This window comes from Hordeum vulgare, chromosome 7H, assembly GCF_904849725.1.
Source record: "Hordeum vulgare subsp. vulgare chromosome 7H, MorexV3_pseudomolecules_assembly, whole genome shotgun sequence".
Classification (NCBI taxonomy): Eukaryota; Viridiplantae; Streptophyta; class Magnoliopsida; order Poales; family Poaceae; genus Hordeum; species Hordeum vulgare.
This window is the reverse complement of record NC_058524.1, coordinates 437,741,315-437,765,559: the sequence shown is the minus strand read 5'-3', so window position 1 is coordinate 437,765,559 and position 24,245 is coordinate 437,741,315. Positions and strand designations below refer to the sequence as shown.

Below are 24,245 nucleotides of genomic sequence, written 5' to 3'. Positions count from 1 at the left end.
GATGATACTTAAACCACTTCTCTTTGGGAAGATCAACATGAGCAGCAAAAGATTCACATAGGGAAGCTACTATCTCAGAGTCAAGTCGATACTTAGCGCTAAAATCTCTAGAAGTGTTTGTTTCAACAAAAGATTTAACGCAATCAAACTGGAAATTCATACCTGACTCCTTACCTTCTTCAAGCTCCCAATCTTCAGAGTTACATTTGATTCTTTCCAATAAATTCCACTTGTGATCAATATCCTTCTTCATAAAAGAACCGGTACAAGACGTGTCAAGCATGGTACGATCTTCATGAGAAAGCCGAGCATAAAAGTTTTGAGTGATAATTTCTCTCGAGAGCTCAGGATTGGGGCATGAATATAGCATTGATTTAAGCCTCCCCCAAGATTGAGCTATGCTTTCCCTGGCACGAGGCCAAAAGTTATAAATATAATTCCGATCACGACGTACTAAATGTATAGGATAAAACTTTTGATGAAATTCCAATTTCAACCGATTGTAGTCCCATGATCCAATATCATCACATAGCCTATACCATGTCAAGCCTTATCCTTCAAAGATAAAGGAAATACTTTCTTCTTTACCTCATCCACGAGCAAACCTGCAATCTTAAATAAACCACAAACTTCATCTACATAGATCAGATGCAAGTCTGGATGTGAAGATCCATCTCCTGTAAAAGGATTAGCCAGCAGTTTCTCAAGCATACCCGAAGGAATTTCATAAAAGATATTTTCAGTAGGTACCTCAGGTTGAGGAACAACTCCTCGTGCTTCCGTTCGTTGTGAAGATACCCCGAACAAATTCCTCAAAGGAACAGTTTCCATAGTGACAAGTGACAATAAATTTCAGCACAGTATATAAATGTTTCCTTACCAAATTCCACTTACCAAAGGCGCTTCACTCCCCGGAAACGGCGCCAGAAAAGAGTCTTGATGACCCACAAGTATAGGGGATCAATCATAGTCCTTTTGATAAGTAAGAGTGTCGAACCCAACGAGGAGAAGAAGGCTCTGATAAACGGTTTTCAGCAAGGTAATAACTGCAAGCACTGAAAGTAGCGGTAACAAGTGATGGTGTAGTGAGGTGAAACGTAGTGACATCAGCTGTGCTTCCCTGGCAGTGGCTCCAGAAAAGTGCTGATCCTGCAATCTCTAGTGTTAGCTAGACGAATGCTTATAACAACTAACCTTCTCCTGCAACGGCACCAGAAGAATGATGATAGCACTCCCGAGTAATGAGACTAGAAGAATGTTGTTGATGGCCCACCAGCGCGTGGGTTCACAGCAGTTTTCGAGGGTAGAGTATTCGACCCAATTTGTAGATCGCCTAAGGAGGTGAGAGGATACTCTCGAGTATTAGCAACTGAATGTGTAAGATTCAACCACACCTGAAAGATTAGTATCTGCACTCACAATAGTAACATCAAAGTAATATGATAACAACGGTGTCAGAAACAATCTGTTGACGGCAGACTATTCCTAACGATTGTATCAATGGCGCCTTCGTTGCTGCGTCGACGAAAGTTGTCAATTCCCATCAACGGCCAGCGAACCAACAGTGTAACAGGTAGCAGCAATGTAACAGGCAATAGCAGTGGCAAGGAACAGCAGTAGTGACAGCAGTAGCAAGTAGCAACGGTAGCAAGCGACACTAGTAGCAGCAGTAGTAGCAGCAGCAGAGCAAGACAAGTAACAACAGTAGCAACAGTAGTAGCAGCAGAGCAAGACAAGGAACATCACTAGCAACAGTAGTAGCAGCAGCGCAAGACAAGTAACAGCAGTAGCAACAGTAGGACAAACTCGTAGGCAATGGGTCGGTGATTTGTTTGGTGCAACAGTAGGACAAACTCGTAGGCAATGGGTCAATGATTTGTTTGGATGATATTCATCATGCAACAACTATAACACGGAGAGATATGTGGCTAGCTCTCGTTCGTCAATGTGATGTAGGCATGCATTCCGTGTGTCGTCATACGTACTTAGGGAAAAGAACTTGCATGACATCTATTGTCCATCCCTCCCGTGGCAGCAGGGTCCAAAAGGAAACTACGGGATATTAAGGTTCTCCTTTTAATAAAGAACCGGACCAACGCATTAGCACTTGGTGAACACATGAACTCCTCAAACTATGGTCATCACCGGGAGTGGTTCCGGTTATTGTCACTCCGGGGTTGCCGGATCATAACACATAGTAGGTAACTACAACTTGCGAGATCGGATCTAAAACACACATATATTGGTGACAACATAATAATATCATCTCTGAAATCATGGCACTCGGGCCCTAGTGACAAGCATTAAGCATGGCAAAGTAGTAGGAACATCAATCTCAGAACATAGTGGATACTAGGTATCAATCCCGATCAAAACTAACTCGATTACATGATAGATCTCATCCTACTCATCACCGCCCAGCGAGCCTACGAATAGATTACTCACGAACGACGAAGAGCTTCATCGAATTGGAGAGGGAAGAAGGTTGATGATGACGATGGCGACGATTTCCCCTCTCCGGAGCCCAAGACGGACTCCAGATCTGCCCTCCAGATGAAGAACAGGTGGTGGCGGCGCCTCCTATCGAAAACGAGACGAAAACTTCTCTTTTTATTTTTTCAGGGACGAAAGACAACTTATAGAGCTGGAGTTGGTGGCGGCAGGTGCATGTGGGCCCCACAAGCCTGCCCACCGCCACCAGGGGGTGGTGGCGGAGCAGGGGCTTGTGGCCCACTGGCCCACCCCCTGAGGTGGATCCTGGCGCAGGTATTTTTGATATTTTCCAAAACTGCTCCCCGTAAATTTTCAGGACGTTTGGAGAACTTTGATTTCTGCACAAAAATAATACCAAGGCAATTCTGCTGAAAACAGCATTAGTCCAGGTTAGTTCCATTCAAATCATGCAAATTATAGTCCAAAACAAGGGCAAAAGAGTTTGGAAAAGTAGATACGTTGGAGACGTATCAACTCCCCCAAGCTTAAAACCTTGCTTGTCCTCAAGCATCTCAGTCGACAAACTGAGAGAGAAAGAAAAACTTTGACAATCTCTGTTTGATCTTGTTGTTGCAACTATGTCTAACTCACAACCAGAATTTCAGCAAGATCACAACTTAACCACATGAGCAAATGACACAAAGGTCTCACGGTAAACTAATATCAATGGCATAATCACCTAACGAGCAAATAATAACGAGTTTCAAATACCAACACTTCAATCAAAGCAAGCATGAAGCAATATGAATAGGTGGTATCTCGCTAGCTCTTTCTGAGACCGCAAAACATAAATACAGAGCACTTTCAAAGATCAAGGGCTGACTAAACATTGTAATTCATAGCAACGAAGATCCAGTCATAGTCATACTCAATATCAATCAAAAGCAAAGCATAAAAATGACAGAGCTGCTCTCTAATTGGTGCTTATATAAGAGGAGGATGAGTTGACAGGAAAAATAAATAGACAATCCCTTCGCAGAGGGAAGCATTGATTTGCAGAGGTGCCAGAGCTCAAGCTTTGAAAACAGAGATAATAATTTTGGGTGGCATGATTTCATTGTCAACGCAATGACCAAGAGTTCTCAATATCTTCCATGCTACTCATGCTATAGGCGGTTCCCAAACAGAAAAGTAAAGTTTTAACTCCCCCACCACCAATCAATCACACTCCACGGCTAGTTGAATCCTCGGGTACCGTCCATACTAACATCAATCCGGGGGGAGTCTTGTTTTACAGTTATGTTTTTGAATTAAGCATGGAACTAGGCATCCCAAATACCGGCCCCTTTCTCGTGAAGGACTGTGAATAAACACATGTCGAGGATAACACTCCTAGCATGGAAGATACCAATAGCCCTCTGTCACCACATGAGCGGTTTGGGCATGGAAAACAGATTATTTCTTGAAGGTTTAGAGAATGGCACATGCAAATTTACTTAGAACGGCAGGTAGATACCGCAAATAGGTAGGTATGGTGGACTCTCATGGAAAAACTTTTGGGTTTAAGGAAGTGGATGCACAAGCAGTATTCCCGCTTAGTACAAGTGAAGGCTAGCAAAAGACTGGGAAGCGACCAACTAGAGAGCGACAACAGTCATCAAGATGCAATGAGTTTGACTAACATTGAATGCAAGCATGAACAGGATACAAATCACCATGAATACGAACATCATAGAGGCTATGTTGATTTTGTTTCAACTACATGCATGAACATGCGCCAAGTCAAGCCACTTGAAACATTCAAAGGAGAATACCATCCTATCATACTACATCATAGTCATCCCAAAATCTATGTTGGCATCCAAGACAAACCATTATAAGCTCTCAGCTAAATAAGCATGGCATCAGGAACTATGATCTCTAAGTTGTCATTGCAAACATGGTTCTCTCACAACAAAGCTAAATCTGGGTCGACAAGCTAGTCATATTTACAAAAACAAAATAGATAGGGTTCATACCAGCTTTTCAGTCTCAGTCACTTCATCATATATCATCATTGTTGCATTTCATTTGCACGATCGAACGATGAAAACGATAATAAGCGCATTGGACTAAGCTGAATCTGTAGGCAAATACAAAGGAGAAGACAAACTAATATGGCTCTTTGAAAGCTAAACAGGTAAGCATGTAAGAACCACTAAGCATTGTAATCAATATCTTCTACCTTGACACAAAGAAAAAGAAAACTATTTACACGGGAAAGCTCCCAACAAGCAAAAGAAGAAAGAAAAATCTTTTTGGGTTTTCTCAAAAGGACACAAAACAAGAAAACAAGAAAACAAAAAGAAACTAGCATGGATAATACAGTGGCAAAGTGTAAACACCGGCTAACAAAGTGAAAGCATAAGCATGAATGTAAAGTCGGTGAGAACACGTACTCCCCCAAGCTTAGGCTTTTGGCCTAACTTGGTCTACTCCCATGGATGATCCTGGTGAAACCCAAAGTCATAATGGGTGTTATACGGGAGTGCTGCAGCCACTGCCTGAATAGCTGTCTCGCGAAGTCGAGCAGCCGTCGCCTCCCTCTCATACTCCTCTGCCTCTCCTATGGTTATGTAGTATCTTCGTTTAACCTGAAAGTCAAAGAAAGCAGGAGCAGGAAGGGTAATATGGAAAACACGCTGCGGATTAAATATCAAGCGGTATAGGAGGGATCAATGATCTCTCTCAAGGAACTGGTAGCGTGTTAGAGCGACAAGATCAAGGTAGGCTGTACGGAGAGGAGGGTCTTCTGGACGGATGGATACTCCCAGAAAATTTGCTAAGCGTGTAGCATAAACTCCGCCAAAGAAATCCCCCTCACTGGCATTTTTATTCAGCCTCCTTGCTATAATAGCTCCCATATTGAAGCTCCTGTCACCTGTTACTACGCTCTTAAGGATACTAAGGTTAGAAGCGCATAGGTGACAATGTGCACCCTTGCCGTTAATGCACCTACCTATGAAGAGGGCAAGGTAGTGCAAGGCAGGGAAATGGATGCTTCCTATGGTGGCTTGCGTGATATCTCTGGTTTCTCCAACAGTTATACTGGAGACAAAGTCTCCGACCGAAGACTTAGGAGGATCAATAACACTACCTCCATCGGGTATCTTGCAAATCCTATTGTAATCCTCCCGACCCACGGTATAGGATTTATCGTACAGATCAAATAGTATGGATGACTCATGGCCAGCTAAAAATTTAAATCTACGCACGAAAGAGGCAGTGAGCGTAGCATACTGTTCACATTTATCTAAGAGGAATTCTTCTAACCCGGCATTGCGGACAAGTGCATCGAACTCATCCTTGAAGCCTGCTTCGATCATGAACTCATCGGAAGGCCATTCACATGGTTGCACCGGTGCGTCCCTTAGTTGAAAAGGTTCGGGCTCCCGAAAAGAGAGACGGGGACCCTTATTACTTGAGGAACCACCATGAAACTTCCTCCTGGACATAATTTCCTTTTGCTGAAATTTTTTTGAAGTTCAAGAGAAAAGTGAATGAGGACCAGCCATACCTTGTAGCAACTACTCCTACTAGTGTCTAGAGACTGTATCACGCGCTAAAACTACTTGGGACCAGCTAAAATCAACTTTTATAGCTCAAGAACAGGGTCACCAATGTAGCAAAAATTCGCGAAGGATAAAGCACTAGAGCAAAAACTAATTGGACCAATGGAGGAGTCACTTACCAAGGAGTAATTTCCCCAAAACAATTCGGAGAATGGTACTTTGAGCAAGGAGATCGAAAATCACAGCCAAATGAGCAAGAACACGGGTTTGAGCTGCGAAACAATTTTTTCTGGAGGTGGAAGAAGAGGCTGGGAGCTGGAATAAGTGGAGGGGATGCCTGTGGGCCCCACAAGCTTGCACCCCGCCACCAAGGGGTAGGTGGCGGTGGGGGGGCTTGTGGCCCACTAGTCAGTCCCCTGACCAGCTCTCAGGCCCAGAAATTTTCAAAAATTCTAGAAAAAATCATACTAAATTTTCAGGACCATCGGAGAACTTTTATTTTCGAGGTATTTTTCAACGGGACGCTAAAACAGAAAACAGGAAAAACTAAACTAATTCTATCATTTTTCTTCTAAGCAAAAGAAAATGGAGACTCAAAACAAAGGGATGTGACTCCTTGATTCATCTGTTTCATGGTCATCGGAAGAAATTCGTCAATGGGGTTGATCAAGTCCTTATGACAAAACCTTCTCGAACCGCAAGAGAGAACGGAGAATTTTCGAGTAGCCACTAAGTCACCTCAATGGGGATATGAATCTCTCCAACAAGCAAATCATACTTCATCTTGACACGAGGAATAGGGCATTCAAAGCTCCCAATAAGAATAGATGAAGTCTTTTCAATAGCATTGATGCAATGTACTTGATACCGTTTCTTCGGAAAGTGCACTGTGTGATCATTACCGTTGACGTGGAAAGTGACATTGCCTTTGTTGCAATCTATAACAGCCCCTGCAGTGTTTAAAAAGGGTCTTCCGAGGATGATAGCCATGGCATCGTCCTCGGGAATATCCAAGATAACAAAGTCTGTTAAGATAGTGGTATTAGCAACCACAACATGCACATCCTCGCAAATGCCGATAGGGAAAGCAGTTGATTTGTCGGGCATTTGTAGAGAAATTTTAGTGGGTGTCAACTTATCCAACTCAAGTCTATGATAAAGAGAAAGCGGCATAACACTAACACCGGCTCCAAGGTCACATAAAGTAGTTCTTACGTAGTTTCCTTTAATGGAGCAAGGTATAGTGGGCACTCCGGGATCACCATGTTTCTTAGGAGTTCCACCTTTGAAAGTGTAATTGGCAAGCATGGTGGAGATCTCAAGATCTGGTATCTTCCGTTTATTAGTCACGATATCTTTCATGTACTTGGCATACGGAGACATCTTGAGCATATCAGTTAACCGCATCTGCAGACAGACGGGTCTTATCATCTCAACGAAGCGCTCAAAATCCTCATCATCCTTTTTCTTGGATGGCTTAGGAGGAAAGGGCATAGGTCTCTGAACCCATGGCTCTCTTTCTTTACCATGCTTCCTAGAAGTAAAGTCATTATTGTCGTATCTCTTAGGTTGTGGATTATCAGGATTAACAGTAGGTTCAATCTCCACATCCTCATCATGACTAGGTTGAGCATTATTATGAACATCACTATCCACATTGTCACCAGGTTCATGTTCATCACCTGATTGTGTTTCTGCATCAGACGCAGAAATATCATTAGGTTCTTCAGTTGTGATAGTATTTGGTGAACTGACGTGTAGGTTTCTATCATCCTTCTTCTATTCCTTAGGATGACTAGGTGTATCAGCATTGATTCCTTGAGAATCTTGATCAATTCTCTTAGGATGACCTTCAGGATACAAAGGTTCCTGAGTCATTTTGCCTCCTCTAGTAATGACTCCGACAGAGTTGTCATTTAATTCATTGAGTAGGTCATTCTGAGCTTTAAGTACTTGTTCTACCTGAGTAGTAATCATAGAGGCATGTTTACTCAGAAGCTTCAGAGCATTGACATTTCTGTCTACACAAGCACTTAGATGGCTAAGCATACAAGTACTTTGTTCCAAATTTCTGCTAACATAATCATTGAAACTCTGTTGTTTGGCAACAAAGTTGTCAAATTCATCAAAGCATAGGCTAGCAGGTTTATCAAAAGGAATATCACTCTCATCAAACCTACGCAGAGAATTCACTTCTACTACCTGTACCGGGTTATCGAGACCGTGGATCTCTTCGATAGGTGGTAGATTTTTGACATCTTGAGATCTAATGCCTTTCTCTTGCATAGATTTCTTGGCTTCTTGCATATCTTCGGGACTGAGGAATAGAATACCTCTTTTCTTAGGAGTTGGCTTAGGAGGTGGTTCAGGAATAGTCCAAGCATTATCGTTGATCAAGAGGTTATTCAGTAGGGTCTCAGCTTGTTCTACAGTTCGTTCCCTAAAAACACAACCGACACAACTATCTAGGTGGTCTCTAGAGGCATCGGTAAGTCCGTTATAGAGGATATCAAGTATCTCGTTCTTCTTAAGAGGGTGATCAGGCAAAGCATTCTGTAGCTGGACGAGCCTCCCCCAAGCTTGTGGAAGACTCTCTTCTTGGAGTTGAGCAAAGTTGTATATTTCCTGCAAGGCAGCTTGCTTCTTATGGGCAGGGAAATATTTCTCACAGAAGTAATAGACCATCTCCTCGGGACTACGCACACATCCAGGAGCAAGAGAGGTGAACCAGACTTTAGCTCATCCTTTAGAGAGAAAGGGAACAGCTTAAGGATATAGTAGTGGCGGATCTTCTCCTCATTAGTGAAAAGGTTGGCTATTTCGGATAGTTTGGCAAGATGGGCTATGACCCTCTCAGACTCATAACCGTGAAAAGGATCAGATTCGACTAGAGAGATTATCTCAGGGTCGAGAGAGAATTCATAATCCTTATCGGTGACAAAGATAGGGGAAGTGGCAAACTTCGGATCATTTCTCATCCTAACTTCCCGAGATTTTTCCTTCCACTTGAGAACTAATTTCTCAGCGTCATAGGCATCCTTACACGCAAGAAAATCCTCAGCTATCTCTCCCTCCATAACGTAACCCTCAGGTATATCAGGCAATTCATATCTAGGAGAGCTAGATCTAGCAGGAGCAAAAGCAGGTTCTATCTCAATAGCATCGGCAGTATCAGAAGCATCACGAGCATTGGCAGTAACTCTAGCAATATGAGCATCAAGGAATGCTCCGAGTGGAACATCAGGCAAAGGAGTATCTCTAGCAGTATCAAGCATATCATCATCACACATAGTAGCATCATCAGGCAAAGAAGTATCAAGCATAGCATCTCTAGCAGTATCAAGCATAGCATCTCTAGCAGTATCAAGCATAGTATCTCTAGCAGTATCAAGCATAGTATCAGGCATAGTATCAAGCATAGCATCTCTAGCAGGAGGTGATGTCGCAAACTTACTCATAACTGAAGGTGAATCAAGTGCAGAGCTAGATGGCAATTCCTTACCTCCCCTCGTAGTTGAGGGCAAGACTTTGGTCTTCGGATCCTTCAGATTCTTCATAGTGATCAGCAGTTATAAATCCCAAGTGACTCAGAGAATATAGCAATACCTCCTCGGCAATGGCGCCAGAAAAATGCTAACGTCAGCTGTGCATCCCTGGTAGTGGCTCAAGAAAAGTGCTGATCCTGCAATCTCTAGTGTTAGCTAGACGAATACTTATAACAACTAACCTTCTCCTGCAACGGCACGATAAGAATGCTGATAGCACTCCCCAGTAATTAGACTAGAAGAATGCTATTGATGGCCCACTAGCGCGTGGGTTCGCAACAGTTTTCAAGGGTTGAGTATTCGACCCAATTTGTAGATCGCCTAAGGAGGTGAGAGGATACTCTCGAGTATTAGCAGCTGAATGTGTGTCAGATTCAACCACACCTGAAAGATTAGTATCTGCAAGCACAATAGCAACAGCAAAGTAATATGATAACAACAGTGTCAGAAAAGATCTGTTGACGGCAGACTATTCCTAATGATTGTATCAATGGCGCCTTCGTTGCCGCGTCGACGGAAGTTGTCAATTCCCGTCAACGGCCAGCGAACCAACAGTGTAACAAGTAGCAGCAGTGTAACGAGCAATAGCAGTGGCAAGGAACAGCAGTAGCAAGTAGCAACGGTAGCAAGCGACAGTAGTAGCAGCAGCAGAGCAAGACAAGTAACAGCAGTAGCAACAGTAGTAGCAGCAGAGCAAGACAAGTAACATCAGTAGCAATAGTAATAGCAGGAGCGGAAGACAAGTAACAGCAGTAGCAACAGTAGGACAAACTCGTAGGCAATGGGTCGGTGATTTGTTTGGTGCAACAGTAGGACAAACTCGTAGGCAATGGGTCAATGATTTGTTTGGACGATATTCATCATGCAACAGCTATAACACGGAGAGATATGTGGCTAGCTCCCGTTCGTCAATGTGATGTAGGCATGCATTCCGTGTGTCGTCATACGTGCTTAGGGAAAAGAACTTGCACGACATCTATTGTCCATCCCTCCCGTGGCAGCAGGGTCCAAAAGGAAACTACGGGATATTAAGGTTCTCCTTTAATAAAGAACCGGACCAACGCATTAGCACTTGGTGAACACATGAACTCCTCAAATTATGGTCATCACCGGGAGTGGTTCCGGTTATTGTCACTCCGGGGTTGCCGGATCATAACACATAGTAGGTAACTACAACTTGCGAGATCGGATCTAAAACACACATATATTGGTGACAACATAATAATTTCATATCTGAAATCATGGCACTCGGGCCCTAGTGACAAGCATTAAGCATGGCAAAGTAGTAGCAACATCAATCTCAGAACATAGTGGATACTAGGGATCAATCCCCATCAAAACTAACTCGATTACATGATAGATCTCATCCTACTCATCACCGCCCAGCGAGCCTACGAATAGATTACTCACGAACGGCGAAGAGCTTCATGGAATTGGAGAGGGAAGAAGGTTGATGATGACGATGGCGATGATTTCCCATCTCCGGAGCCCAAGACGGACTCCAGATCTGCCCTTCGAGATGAAGAACAGGTGGTGGCGGCGCCTCCGTATCGAAAACGCGACGAAAACTTCTCTTTTTATTTTTTCTGGGACGAAAGACAACTTATAGAACTGGAGTTGGGGGCGGTAGGTGCCTGTGGGCCCCACAAGCCAGCCCACAGCCACCAGGGGGGTGGTGGCGGAGCAGGGGCTTGTGGCCCACTGGCCCACCCCCTGAGGTGGATCCTGGCGCAGGTATTTTTGATATTTTCCAAAACTGCTCCGCGTAAATTTTCCGGACGTTTGGAGAACTTTGATTTCTGCACAAAAATAACACCAAGGCAATTCTGCTGAAAACAGCGTCAGTCCAGGTTAGTTCCATTCAAATCATGCAAATTATAGTCCAAAACAAGGGCAAAAGAGTTTGGAAAAGTAGATACGTTGGAGACGTATCACGTAGCAAGCGAAAAGTAACAAGTAACAAGTAGTAGCAACGGTGCAACAAGTGGCCGAATCCCTTTTGTAGCAAGGGACAAGCCTGAACAAAGTCTTATAAGAGGAAAAACGCTCCCGAGGACACACGGGAATTTCTGCCATGCTAGCTTCATCATGTTCATATGATTCGCGTTCGTTACTTTGATAGTTTGATATGTGGGTGGACCGGCTCTTGGGTACTGCCCTTACTTGCACAAGCATCCCACTTATGATTAACCCCTCTCGCAAGCATCCACAACTACAAAAGAAGAATTAAGACAACGTCTAACCATAGCATTAAACTAGTGGATCCAAATCAGCCCCTTACGAAGCAACGCATAGACTGGGGTTTAGGCTTCTGTCACTCTAGCAACCCATCATCTACTTACTACTCCCCAATGCCATCCTCTAGGCCCAAATATGGTGAAGTGTTATGTAGTCGACGTTCACATAACACCACTAGAGGAAAAACAACATACAGCATATCAAAATACCGAACGAATACCAAATTCACATGACTATTATCACCATGACTTATCACATGTCCTCAGGAACAAAAGTAACTACTCACAAAGCATAATCATAATCATGATCAGAGGTGTAATGAATAGCATCAAGGATCTGAACATAAACTCTTCCACCAAGTAATCCAACTAGCATCAACTACAAAGAGTAATCAACACTACTAACAACCTTACAAGTACCAATCGGAGTCGCGAGACGGAGATTGGTTACAAGAGATGAACTAGGGTTTGAAGAGGAGATGGTGCTGATGAAGATGTTGATGGAGATGACTCCCCTCCGACGAGAGGAGTGTTGGTGATGACGATGGCGACGATTTCCCCCTCCGGGAGGGAAGTTTCCCCGACAGGATCGTCCTGCCAGAGCTCTAGATTGGATCTGCTCAAGTTCCGCCTCATGGCGGCGGAGAATCCACCAAAAATCTCCACCCTGATTTTTTTCCGGACGAAACCCTTCATATAGCAAAAGAGGGGGGCCAGTGGGCCACCAGGGTGCCCACAAGCCCTCTTGCCGCGGCCAGGGGGTAGGCCGCGGCAACCAGGCTTGTGGGCCCCTGGTTGCTCCCCTCTGACACTTCTTTCGCCCAGTATTTTTTATATATTCCCAAAAAAAAATCATCGTTGATTTTTAGGGCATTTGGAGTTGCGCAGAATAGAGGACTCAGACTTGCTCCTTTTCCAGTCCAGAATTCCAGCTACCGGTATTCTCCCTCTACAAATAAACCTTGCAAAATAAGAGAGAAAAGGCATAAGTATGGTTCCACAAAGTATAATAACAGTCCATAAAGCGATAAATATCAACATGAAAGCATGATGCAAAATGGACGTATCAGTGCCTCATCCCCGAACTCCTCATCTGAGTCCGGAATGTCATGAAATCAGGCCGTAGGGGCCCTACGTAGCTTCTTCGAGGCAAGGAGAGCTTGATCTCCCTCGGCATCTTTGGACACCGCTCTTTTCTTAGTATGAGAGGAGCCACTCACCTCCTCGTCATCTTCTTATTCCTCTCCCTCCAGATGGGAAGGAGCCAATGTCTCTTCGAACTTAATGTCTAGGGGACCCTTCGACCGAAGACCCTCCCGGATCTTCTTCTACACCTCCTTATGTTCCTCCTTCTCCGTCCGAGTCATGTACATCTTCTTGACTATCATGCTTGCCAGCAGAGGGGTCACAGCGTCCTCGGGCAAAGGTGTCAGACAGTTAATCCGTCTGGACTTCTTTAGCCAAATCTGCAGGCATTGGGGGACGGAAGGAATGAGTACCTTGTTAAAAAGGGAAGGGATGGAATCTAAAAAATATGGTAGAAACCCTACCGGTCCTGCAGGATTGAGGAGGGAAAGGCCTTCGTCTTCCTCCTCATTAGGCCAAGTCTTTTGAGACTTGAGAAGTGCCTTCCACAGCTTCTCGCGAGTAGTGCAGAAAAAGCTCCGCATAGGGCGAGCCGCACTGTCCAGATTCTCCGGGCCATACTCCCACATTAGGATAGGTCGGTGCTCAAAGGGGAGAAGGCCGCAATGCAGCATCACCTGGACCACGTTGGTGAGGTCGATTTTATCCATTAGATCGGAGATCCTCTTCGTGAGCTCTTTCACCTCCATGGCCTCCCCCCAATTTAGGGCCTTTTCTGTCGAGGACACGAGACGAGTGGGAGGGACAGATCTAAATACGGGAGGAGCTGCCTGGATTGTGTTGTGCGGCTCGGTGATATAGAACCACTCCTTTTGCCATGACTTGATGGTGTTGGTGAATGTGCCTTTCGTCCATGTGGCCCTGTTGATCTTGCTGATCATTGCCCCTCTGTAGTCGGTCTGCTCGCCATTAACGACCGTGGGCTTTACATTAAGAACCTTCAGCCACAGGCCAAGCTGGGGTTGGACCCGCAAGAAGGCCTCACAAATAGTGATGAAAGCGAAAAGATGGGTGATGGAGTTTGGGGGAAGATCGTGGAAGTCAAGCCCATAGTAGAACATGACCCCCCCGAACAAATGGGTGAACGGTAAGACTTAAGCTTCTAATGAAATGAGGAATGAAACTACTCTTTCCGCATATCTAGGAGTGGGGATGACATGGTCCTTTTTCCGATGCGGTGTGGGCTATGTTCCCCGGAAGATAGCCGCAACTCTTCAGCTCCAAAATGTCCTTCTTAGTGACAGAAGAGACCTCTGACATGCCCTTGGAACTGGTGCTAGCCATTGCCGCACTACTAAAGGGATTCGAAAGGCTGGGAGGAAGAGGGGAGCTAGGGCGTTGGAGCTTTGGGGAACAAGGAATGGCGATGGTGTGCAAAGATCTGAGGTGCGTGAGGAGGTTGAGGTGACGGTTTTTTGCCTTTTTTGGCTCGTCGGAATACCGAAGGCCCTGCCACTGCACCATAAAATCTACCACTTCCCGATAAAACCGTGTGATTATGGTCGCGTGGGATAAACCCAAATCATAAACCATATTCCTCGAAAATAGGGGCATGATCTCTATGATGGAACGTGTCAGTAAAACGGCCTCGAACCGTTCTTTCATAAAAAATATGTGTCCTAGAGAACCGCGACCTCTCGAATAAGGAGAGATGTTATTCATTATCAAATGGTTAGCCTAGAAATTAAAATATATACACATCTTTGTTTGTGCATTTAAAGAGAGGAAGTCATCGGTTGCCGAGCTATCATCGGTTAAAGGAAGGGAAGAACTCGCCTCGCAAGCCAGAGCTCCTATGACGTTATCAAAGGAAGAAGATTTCGGTGTTGGAGGTCAGTTCTGGGGCTACTGAGGGAGTCCACGATTAAGGGGTCCTTGGGCCTCCTACCTATTCTTGTGGGTCGGACTGCCGGGCTTTTTCGACAATCAGCACAAGTATCAGACTCAGGATGGACTCTTCAGAAGACTTGGCGTACAATCCAAGGTGATATGGTTATTAGCATATTCCTTCTCTATTGTAACCAACCTTGTGTAACCCTGGTACCAATGGCATCTATATAAGCCAGGGGCCATAGTTCGTAGGATACATTAAGCTCATTACGATTAGGGTTTAGACCACAACATCCTATCTCGCGGTAGATCAACTATGTACTTTGTACTATTCAATCAATAACAACAAGAGCAGGGCGTAGGGTTTTACCTCCAACAAGAGGGCCCGAACCTAAGTATTACACCGCCTTCATCGTCTCTTGTTACCGATCGACCCTAGATCCATAGTTCGGACCAACTACTCGAGATCAGTCGGTTTTGACACCGATAGAAGATGGATGTCGAAAGCGGCTCGGACAATCCTCATCGACTCTTCCCTGTCTAGCCTACTTCTGTTCATTATGAGCTTCTACAACCTCCACGAAACGCTCCACCATGAGATCAGTACTGTCCACGCTAGATTCTTCTGGGCTGGTGATGGCGATAGACAGAAGTATCATATGGTCCACTCGCTCGATATTTGCCAGCCGAGTGACCAGGGTGGACTCGGGATCATGTCCTCGAAGCGCATGAACTAGCCCTCTTGTCCCAGTGGCTATGGCAGATCGCTAATGGGGAAGGTGGTCTCTGGTTCCGTATCATCCGGAGGAGATACCTACGCGGCCAGCCCTAGCCTTCTGTCAGAGATCGAGAGGCTCAAATTTTTGGTAGTCAGTCATCCAGCTGCTCCCGGTCCTCCGCATCACGACCTCCATTGAGGTGGGCTCCGGGAACTCCACCCTGTTTTGGTTCGACTAGAGGGCGAGAGGGACCCCCTTTGCTGCCCGCTTCCCTAACCTGTTTGCCAACACGGTGAACCCGCAGATCTTTGTCGAGGCGTCCCTTATTGACTTGGGGCGCCTGGCTTTCCGGCGGCCATTTGGGCCCCCGGGCACCGTCGCATGTCACGATCTCCTTGTGACCGTCGCCCTCTACGAACCGGACATAGACCAGATTGTCGATCGCACCTCGTGGCATCTAGAGCCATCAGGCAAGTTCTTCACGAAGTCTTTTTACCGGGCCATCGCTTGCACTCCCACTCCGGAGCCCTTTGAGCTGATCTAGAAGATCAGGCTCCTCATGAAGATTAGGATCTTCATGTGGTACTGGATCCACGGCCGGGTCCCATCCGGAGTGGGGTGCTCAAGCAAAATGGCCCGGGAGATGGGCAGTGCCCCTATGTGGGACTATGGAAGACTCGAACTACATCTTCTTCTAGTCTATTTCCACCCAGTTCCTGTGGACCTGCCTCCATGAGACCATTGGGGGACATTGGTGTAACACCAACTTCCCCGGCCTTTACGCCAAGATCCAGGCCTCCCCTCCTTCGGGACGACACATTAGATGGCTGGTTATTGGTGTCCTCGCGTGGACGCTTTGAACGGTCAGAAATAAGCTTGTAATTCAATGTGTGCCTCTTCGACGTGCGACTGACGCAGTGTTCAAAATGTGTGATTATATGCACCTCTGGCGGCTGCTTAGCCGCCAACAGGACGAGGACGCCATCAACTCCATCATTGAAGACCTCCGGACGATGGCCTCTCGCTTGGTGCCGCCGCTCCCTCCTCCACCACCCGAGCCGGATTAGCTCCTTCTATCATGGTCTTTTCCGCATTGTTTTTTTGTAGGACTTGTTGAGTTGTGTCCTCAGCAGAACCCCCGTATTTGGTGTCATGCTATCTTGGATGGGTGGGTGTGTTTGGATTTGCTTGTACTAGTGGCTTGGTGGTTTGATACAGTAGGAGTTTTGTTTTTATCAAGGAATAATAGGAAGCAAGAATAGAAAAGCATCACATAATTACGCTGCGCCAATCTCTGTTTCGTGAGTTGATCATCGATGGTCGCACAGTGATAATTCTCCCGATTTGGGCGCCATGTAGTAATAGTAATAGGATAGGTGATGCAACGCATGAGTGGCTGAGTTTTGTGTTGTAATTATATTATGATCAAGTTAATATGGTCGGATGCATCATATGTTATCAAGCTCCACAATGGATCAAGTAGAGCTTAAGATGTAGCATATGTTTACAATAACACTTCTGCTTGAATACAACCCCCCCTAAACACACGAACGTTTAAATTAATCGATACCTCTTCATAATAAAGGACATGATGATCATATTCACGTATACGCTGTATTTTTTTTCATACGCACACACACTGAGGCATGTTCCTGTTTTCTTTATTTTTTAAACCGCCAACAAAGAATGTGAGTACCAAGATTCGAACCATGCTATTACCAAAGGTGCACTAACCAACTAGTCAACAAGACAACATGTGCTACATATGTTTTTTAATCTAATAAACAACACCAGAAACGCAGTATTCTTTGTTTTGTTTCTTTTTCCTATTTATTTTTTCCTTTTCCTTTCTAAATGCGTTAGCTTTTTAAATCTGGCAGCATTTGTTTTCAAAAATGATGATTTTTCATAGATTGATGAAGTTTTTTTCTCTAAATTCGTGAACTATTCCTCAAATAGGCGAACTTTTTTTGAAAGTTAATGAACTTTTTTATAAAGTTGATGATCTGTTATTATAAAAATTGATGAACTATTACTTAAACCGTAATTTTGGTATTCGAAACCCTAAACCCTAAATTGTTGAGAAGTTGTTAACAACTTTGGAAATGTATTGAAATTTTTAAAATTTTCATACATAATTTGATATTCTAAAATTGTGCATAAATTAAAATTAGGTCCGTATCATGAATCGGAGTAACATCATCGCATCATAACACCCCTTCCGCCTTACCGACACCCGTGCGTTCCACATGATGTACGTTGCGTCATGTTCGGCAACTGTTTTTCTGTGTTTTCACATGGAAAATCATATAAAATGCACAGAATGTTAGAAATTAAACAAAATGGCATGCCTCCTTGTGATGATCATTGGGACGTGTGAAATTTTTTGTGTCCATTTCATGAGTCGAAGAAACATCATCGCATTATAACACCCCTTCCGCCTTTACCGACGCTCGTTGGTTCTACATGATGTACATGCATACGTTTATCAAACATATCCAACATTTGCCAGAAAGCGAGGATGATCATACAAATGACCCATGCAAAGTTTGAACAATATCGGACACCAAACGCACGTTGTGTCACGTCCGGCAACTGTTTTTTCGTGTTTTCGCATGGAAAATCATAAAATATGCACGTGAAAAAAATTGGGTCCAGTTCATGAGTCGAAGAAGCATCATCGCATTATAACACCACTTCCGTGCTTACCGAAACCCGTGGGTTTCACGTCATGTTTATGCATACGTCATCAAATCTACCCAACTTTTGCCAGCAAATAAGAATGAACATTCAAATGACGGACGTAAAATTTAAACGAAATCGGACACCAAGCACACGTTGTGACATGTCAGACAAATGTTTTTCCATCTTTTCGCATGGAAAATCATAGAAAATGGACAAAATGTCAGAAATTTAAAACATTTGGCATGCCTACTTGTGATGATTGTTACGGCGTGTGAAAAAAAAATTGGTCGGTTTCATGAGTTGAAGAAACATCATCGCATTATTTTAAAAATTGATGAACTATTACTTAAACCGTAATTTTGGTATTCTAAACCCTAAACCCTAAATTGTTGGGAGTTGTTAACAACTTTGGAAAATGTGCAGAACTTTTAAAAAATTTCAGACGTACTTTGAAATTCCAAAATTGTGCATAAACTAAAATTGGATCCGTTTTCATGACTCTGAGTAACATCATCGCATTATAACACCATGTTCGCCTTTATCAAAATCCGTGTGTTTCACATGATGCACATGCATATGTTTATCAAATCGATCCAACTTTTGTCAGCAAGTGAGAACGAACGTACAAATGACCGACGCAAAATTTGAATGAAATCGGATACCAAACGCACATTGTGTCACGTCCGGCAACTGTTTTTTCATGTTTTCGCATCGAAAACTGTAGAAAATGCGCGGAATGTCAGAAATGAAAACAATTTTGTGTGCCTCCTTGTGATCATTAGGGCGTGTGAAAAAAAATTGAATCCATTTCATAAGTCGGAGTAACATCATCACATTATAACATCTTTTTCGTGCTTACCGCAATCCGTGGGTTCACATGATATACATGCATACGTTTATTAAACACACCTTGCGTCACGTCCGACAACTGTTTTTCTATGTTTTTGCATGTGAAATCATAAAAAATGCATAGAATGTCAAAAATTCAAAAAAAAAATGACGTGCCGCCTTGCGATGACCAGTAGGGCGTGTGAATAAAATTGAATCCGTTTCATGAGTCGGAGTAACATCATCGCATCATTGTATTAAGTGAACAAAGATATTGAAGAAGATAGTAAACAAAATTGAGTCCATTTCATTGTTTATTTATACCAAGAGTTTACGCGTGTATTAATAAAATGTTTATCATACATTCTAAAAAATCTCTGCATATTAAGAAAATGTATAATGTATTTTTAAGTGTTCATGCATAGTTAAAAATGTTCAGCGTTGCGTTTACCACAAAACTGTTCAGTGTGTATTTAAATATTGTTCAGTGTATATGAAAAAGAGGTTTAATGTGTATTTAAATATTGCTCTGCATATATTATAGAAATGTTCCATGTGTATTTAAATACTGTTTAATGTATATTCCTGAAATTTTATTGTATATTAAGAAATATTCATCGTATATGAGAAAATAAGATTTTTTAAGAATTTCAAAACTGTGTACACTTTTTGATTTTTTTACTTTACAAAAAATGTTCATGTTCTAAAAGGTCTTTTCAATTTCATACTTTGTTCACGATTTTCAAAGTTTATTCGCATTCTTTCTTGAAATGTGTTCATATTTTTTTCAGCAAATGTCAAAGCTTTTGGGAAAAACGTATCTTCCTATGTACTTAGTATTTTGATTATATAGATTCGACTTGTCCACCAATTGATGGAATGTCTAGAGTTCGACTCCCATTAAAGACACTTTATTTTTCATGACTCCTTGAATGGACCGGCCCGTTCAAAGACAACGTATGCATGACCCATCATGTATATACTAAATTGAATACATCTAGTGAAAGGTCTATATTGCCCTTTATACTATTTGTGAGGGGGTGTACCGAAGCGGTGCTCGAATAATAATTTAGTTTGATACAATTAAAAAAAAGTTCGATAGGTAAAAAATAACTCTGCTCATAGTTAGCTTTGTGCTGACTGGTGACACGATAAAGCAAACAGCTAAGAAACAAAACAGGCCAAACATCTTGGCTTTATTGCTGTGAAATCGCAGGCAGCCAAGCCGTAATCGCTGACCGTCACTGTTATCTTCATCTCAAGATATTAGGTACGTGCAACTCATTGTTTTCATAGTTTTTGTTTATCTTGAACAAGAGGAAAACAACAAAATATATAAGAACTGTTAGAGAAGAGCAGAAGGTTCTTGGTGGTTGCTGTTGTGAAGGCATGAATGGTGTTGTCACCTTTTCCGTTCTCTTCTACAATAGTTCACGAATCATAAGGCAGAGCATGTAGTACTATAATACTTTTCATATGGTATTCTTGACAATGAGAAAAAGCATGATACTATGACAAACCAAACTGGGGAACAAACTTAAATAAATAGCTTAAAGATCTCTGAACTTATCTAGTGGAGCTAGCGAGCACAATCCTGAACTTTTCATGTAGTTTTCTATTTTTCACGTCATTTGGTTGATCGAAATCAAAAGGTAGAGATTAAAAAAGCGTTAAGCATCTTGCTAGCCAACGGAAATATAACGAGGCATAGGAGAAGAAAGAGAAACAGGAGATGCATTTTGTTTCAGGCAAATAAGTTCTGTGATACATCCAACCCACTAAAACTACAAGGGCACAAAACACATACAGCAAAGACATCTCTGACAGCTTAACAAAAAGGGAGTCTGGAACCAACCACCAGCAGTTGCTAAAAGAAACACCAACAAATCTTCATTTTACAATGCAAGGTAGGTTAATTAGCTTGTGCAGTACAGTAGTAGATATGTACAATCATCAGGTGATTGGGCATCCTTGTGTTTCAGGTGCATTTGAGCCTGTCCAGCTGGTGTTTAACCTGTAGGTTAACCCTGAACGGCATCAGAAAACACATATCTTTCATGCAATGCAATGACTGATTCATTAAGAAGATGTACATGTGGATGGTAGGAAACACTGACCAAAATGGCATTGATCTCCTCTAGCAGAGGCTGTACAATGGAGACCAAGATCATGGCATCTCCTCCAAAATCCTCAGGATCCTGGCAGCTCCCCATCAGCAACTGAATAAAGATCTCTCTTTCTGGAATGAGACCCAATGCTACCTGACAATTTGCAACTATGCTCAACAGATTAGGTCAGTGGAAACAACTCAAATCAACTGATGACTGCAACCCAGCAAGTTAATCTGCGCGCACGATCGATGAGCTAGATTTGCCGCGCGAACAATCTTCAAATTATTCCTAGTAGCTTGTATAGTCATGTAAAATAATACCGTACGTAATTCTGTAGAAGTAATGAGCATGAAAGCAGTATCTCAACTGATCATACCCTGTAAGCAGCTGATGAGATCCATCCATGGAATGGCTTCAGGGTGCTCTTGTATGCTTCTTCCACCATCTCTTTCAGGCTTGTCTCTGGGTTCTTCATTAATCTCTCCAGCAAATGTACTGAGAAATTTATTGACCTATCCAGAACGCGTTTAGCAACACTTAAGAACGAAGGTTTTGAAACTGAATCGACATATATGGTACACAAGATCATATGTTAGAAGAGCAGAAAGTCCATGTACAGTTAATTTACCTAGCCAGCCAGATAATAGCCCTGGTGCAACTGTTGGTCTTCTTTGAGATCCCTTCCTCCACTTCCTCTATCACAATCGCCGTCAAAGTCGCATATTTCGAAGAGTCTCTTGCATGGAGATCTTGTAGTCTCTGTAAAAGATAGATAATTGTAATAATCGCAATTAACACAAGGATTTGGCATGCCCAGCTGCTTAGTGATGTGAACAAATGCAATGCAGAATGCAGGGCAACATGGTCATAAGATGATTTCGTACAAAGAGCAATTACCTGAACATTTTGCTGAATGTCTTGCCTGAGGACTAGTAACGTTGGCCCAATCTCATCTTTGAAAAAACAAAGCGTTTATTATTTCAACATAAACTTTACAGATATGGTAAGCGAATGATTGAAACAGAGTAGCCCTGAAGAATGAAAGTTCATTTCCACAATTTTCAGTTTCAGTTTCATATCAGTCTAAATGGTGGGTATTTTCATTCCCATGCTTCATGACAGAAAATATTCCACGATCCGTCACAATGCAGAAGAAAAAAAATCAACAAGTACTTAAAAAGGGTGTTTTTTTCTTCTAGAGCAACAGAACAGTTCAATCTTCATGAACTTCCATTCTTACTGAGCAAAAGAGTGAAATAAACAGCATGATATATTTTGCATCTGAAATAGTATTGAGTAAGTAACCAACCAAGGACATGCAGGAGCTGCTTGGAGACGCAGAGGAGATCCATGGTGGATGACCTAAGTTGCTGCTCCTGCTCCTGTTCTTCACCATCTCCTGGGCTGAGCAAGCAGAGCTCCTCCATGGCCACCCTCAGCTCAGACTTGCCCCTCTCCATTTTCTCCCTTTCTATCTCTTTCTCCATCTCTCCTAGATACTACCTTAGCTTGGCATCTGGCTCAACCCCCTAGTTATATACACAAAAATTCAACATCATTTGCTGCCATTTCTTGGGACAAATGATGGGGTCAACTTCTTGATGCCATTTTTAAATCTAACAATTGTTATGTCTTGGAGCTGTTCTCCACACCCCTCTATGTGAAGTCGGAGCAGGAAATGGTGTATTATTAGGAATAAAATAGGAGGTGTGGGCTCTGTCTCCTAGCTTAGCATAGTTTAATTTACTGGATGCAGTTGTCATGGGCTTATTTAACAGTTAACCACTTCCCCCTGTACTTCTTGCGCTGTACTTAAACCATTGGCCATTAAGCTACACGCCACTCCAGCTTGTAAAAATACACATATTTTCTTTTTCTTTTAACAGAAATTCGTATACTAGTAATTTGTGCTTATGTAAATAGCAACTTGTATTCTTTTAATTGGAGACATTGCAAGGTATTCATAAGAAAAAAGTTTGAAAAGGATGGAAAACGGACTATTCTGGCCCTGCTCCCGGAGAAATCACCTGACTAGAAAGAAACCATTTCGAGGTGAAAACTATGTGCATAAGAAATTATACAAGGAGATGAAAACCTTGGGTGCCTGCATCTTCTTATACATAGGCCACTGAGTAAACATTTTTGCAGCAATAGGAGTTGATACGAGAATTAATAGTGGTTGTTTATTATTGATAAAAAATATAGATCGTTTCCAAAAAAAAGATGAAAACCTTCATTTCTCCTGCTCAATCATACCTCCGGAGTGACATGATATCCTCGAAAAGATAAAAGAATAAGAATCAGAATGGCATATTATCAGAGAGATTACTTGTGCTCTGCGTAATATGTGATCATCATGCATGTCAGTTTGAAAAGAAAATCATCATGTCACATCATCGACGAACCCAACTGTTAATTTGTTATTGTCATTGGTAATACTAACCCGTGCATCTTCCAAGGCCGTTGGCTGGTATACGAATCAAACCACCTATAGCTGGGCTTAATTAACATGGTTCCTGGCAAGAAATCCAGAAATGGGCGTATGGTCATTAGCCATTTCAATCAGTGGGCTAGCTAATATATTGATGCTGATGAACCCTAGCTAGTCCATCACCATCGACCTCACCTCTGCTCTAATCATGTTTCATGCTTTCACGCATGAACTGCTTAGTAAATAGGCAATTTTTCGACTAATTTAATCCATAAATAGATGACTAGCATGGCATTGACAGAATTAAGCACATACTGATATTGGTCTAAACAGGCACGTACTACGCAAACAATAGACAAATCTACACATGATGCTAGTACTGCTAAGACGGAAGTAATCAGGAGAGGGATACGCGCGTTATACCCTCCAGTAGGCCATGCAGAAGACCCCGCGGCGGTGGCGGCAGCAGCGGCGTCCTCGGCGGCCTTCTTGTCGGCCTCGGCCTTCTCGGCGGCAGCACGGTCGGCGTCGGTGGACATGGTGATGACGCCGACGTAGAGGAAGTAGACGGACGGAGGCGAGCAGTCGCGTGATCGCTCCCCAAAAAACTAATCGCCCCGCTTCCCCGTACAGGAACCGGAGAGGCGGGGTTTCGGAGGCCTGCTCTCCCGTCGACCGTGTCCGCAGCGGACGGGATGGAGTCGTCGGCGGTAGCAACAGCAAGGGAAC

The 24,245-nt window shown here is 43.2% G+C and overlaps 1 protein-coding gene across 1 annotated transcript; it reads right to left on the bottom strand.

Moving 5' to 3' along the window:
* Positions 1 to 20,691: 20,691 nt before the first annotated feature.
* LOC123409955 (glycolipid transfer protein 3-like) lies at positions 20,692 to 22,705 on the bottom strand. The gene is made up of 6 exons (XM_045102825.1): positions 22,395 to 22,705; positions 21,983 to 22,038; positions 21,714 to 21,844; positions 21,462 to 21,597; positions 21,092 to 21,235; positions 20,692 to 20,988 (listed from the first exon to the last, which is right to left on the bottom strand). Exons 1-6 carry the CDS (start codon positions 22,570 to 22,572, stop codon positions 20,953 to 20,955), a joined length of 681 nt encoding a protein of 226 aa, XP_044958760.1. The 5' UTR covers positions 22,573 to 22,705; the 3' UTR covers positions 20,692 to 20,952.
* Positions 22,706 to 24,245: the final 1,540 nt, after the last annotated feature.

Coding starts and splice junctions, on each gene's coding strand:
- LOC123409955 (XM_045102825.1), bottom strand. CDS start 22,572: ATGGAGAAAGAGATAGAAAGGGAGAAAATGGAGAGGGGCAAGTCTGAG. Junction 21,236..21,461: donor TCTCATCAGCTGCTTACAGG/GTATGATCAGTT, acceptor GCAAATTGTCAG/GTAGCATTGGGTCTCATTCC. Junction 20,989..21,091: donor AGGAGATCAATGCCATTTTG/GTCAGTGTTTCC, acceptor GTTAACCTACAG/GTTAAACACCAGCTGGACAG.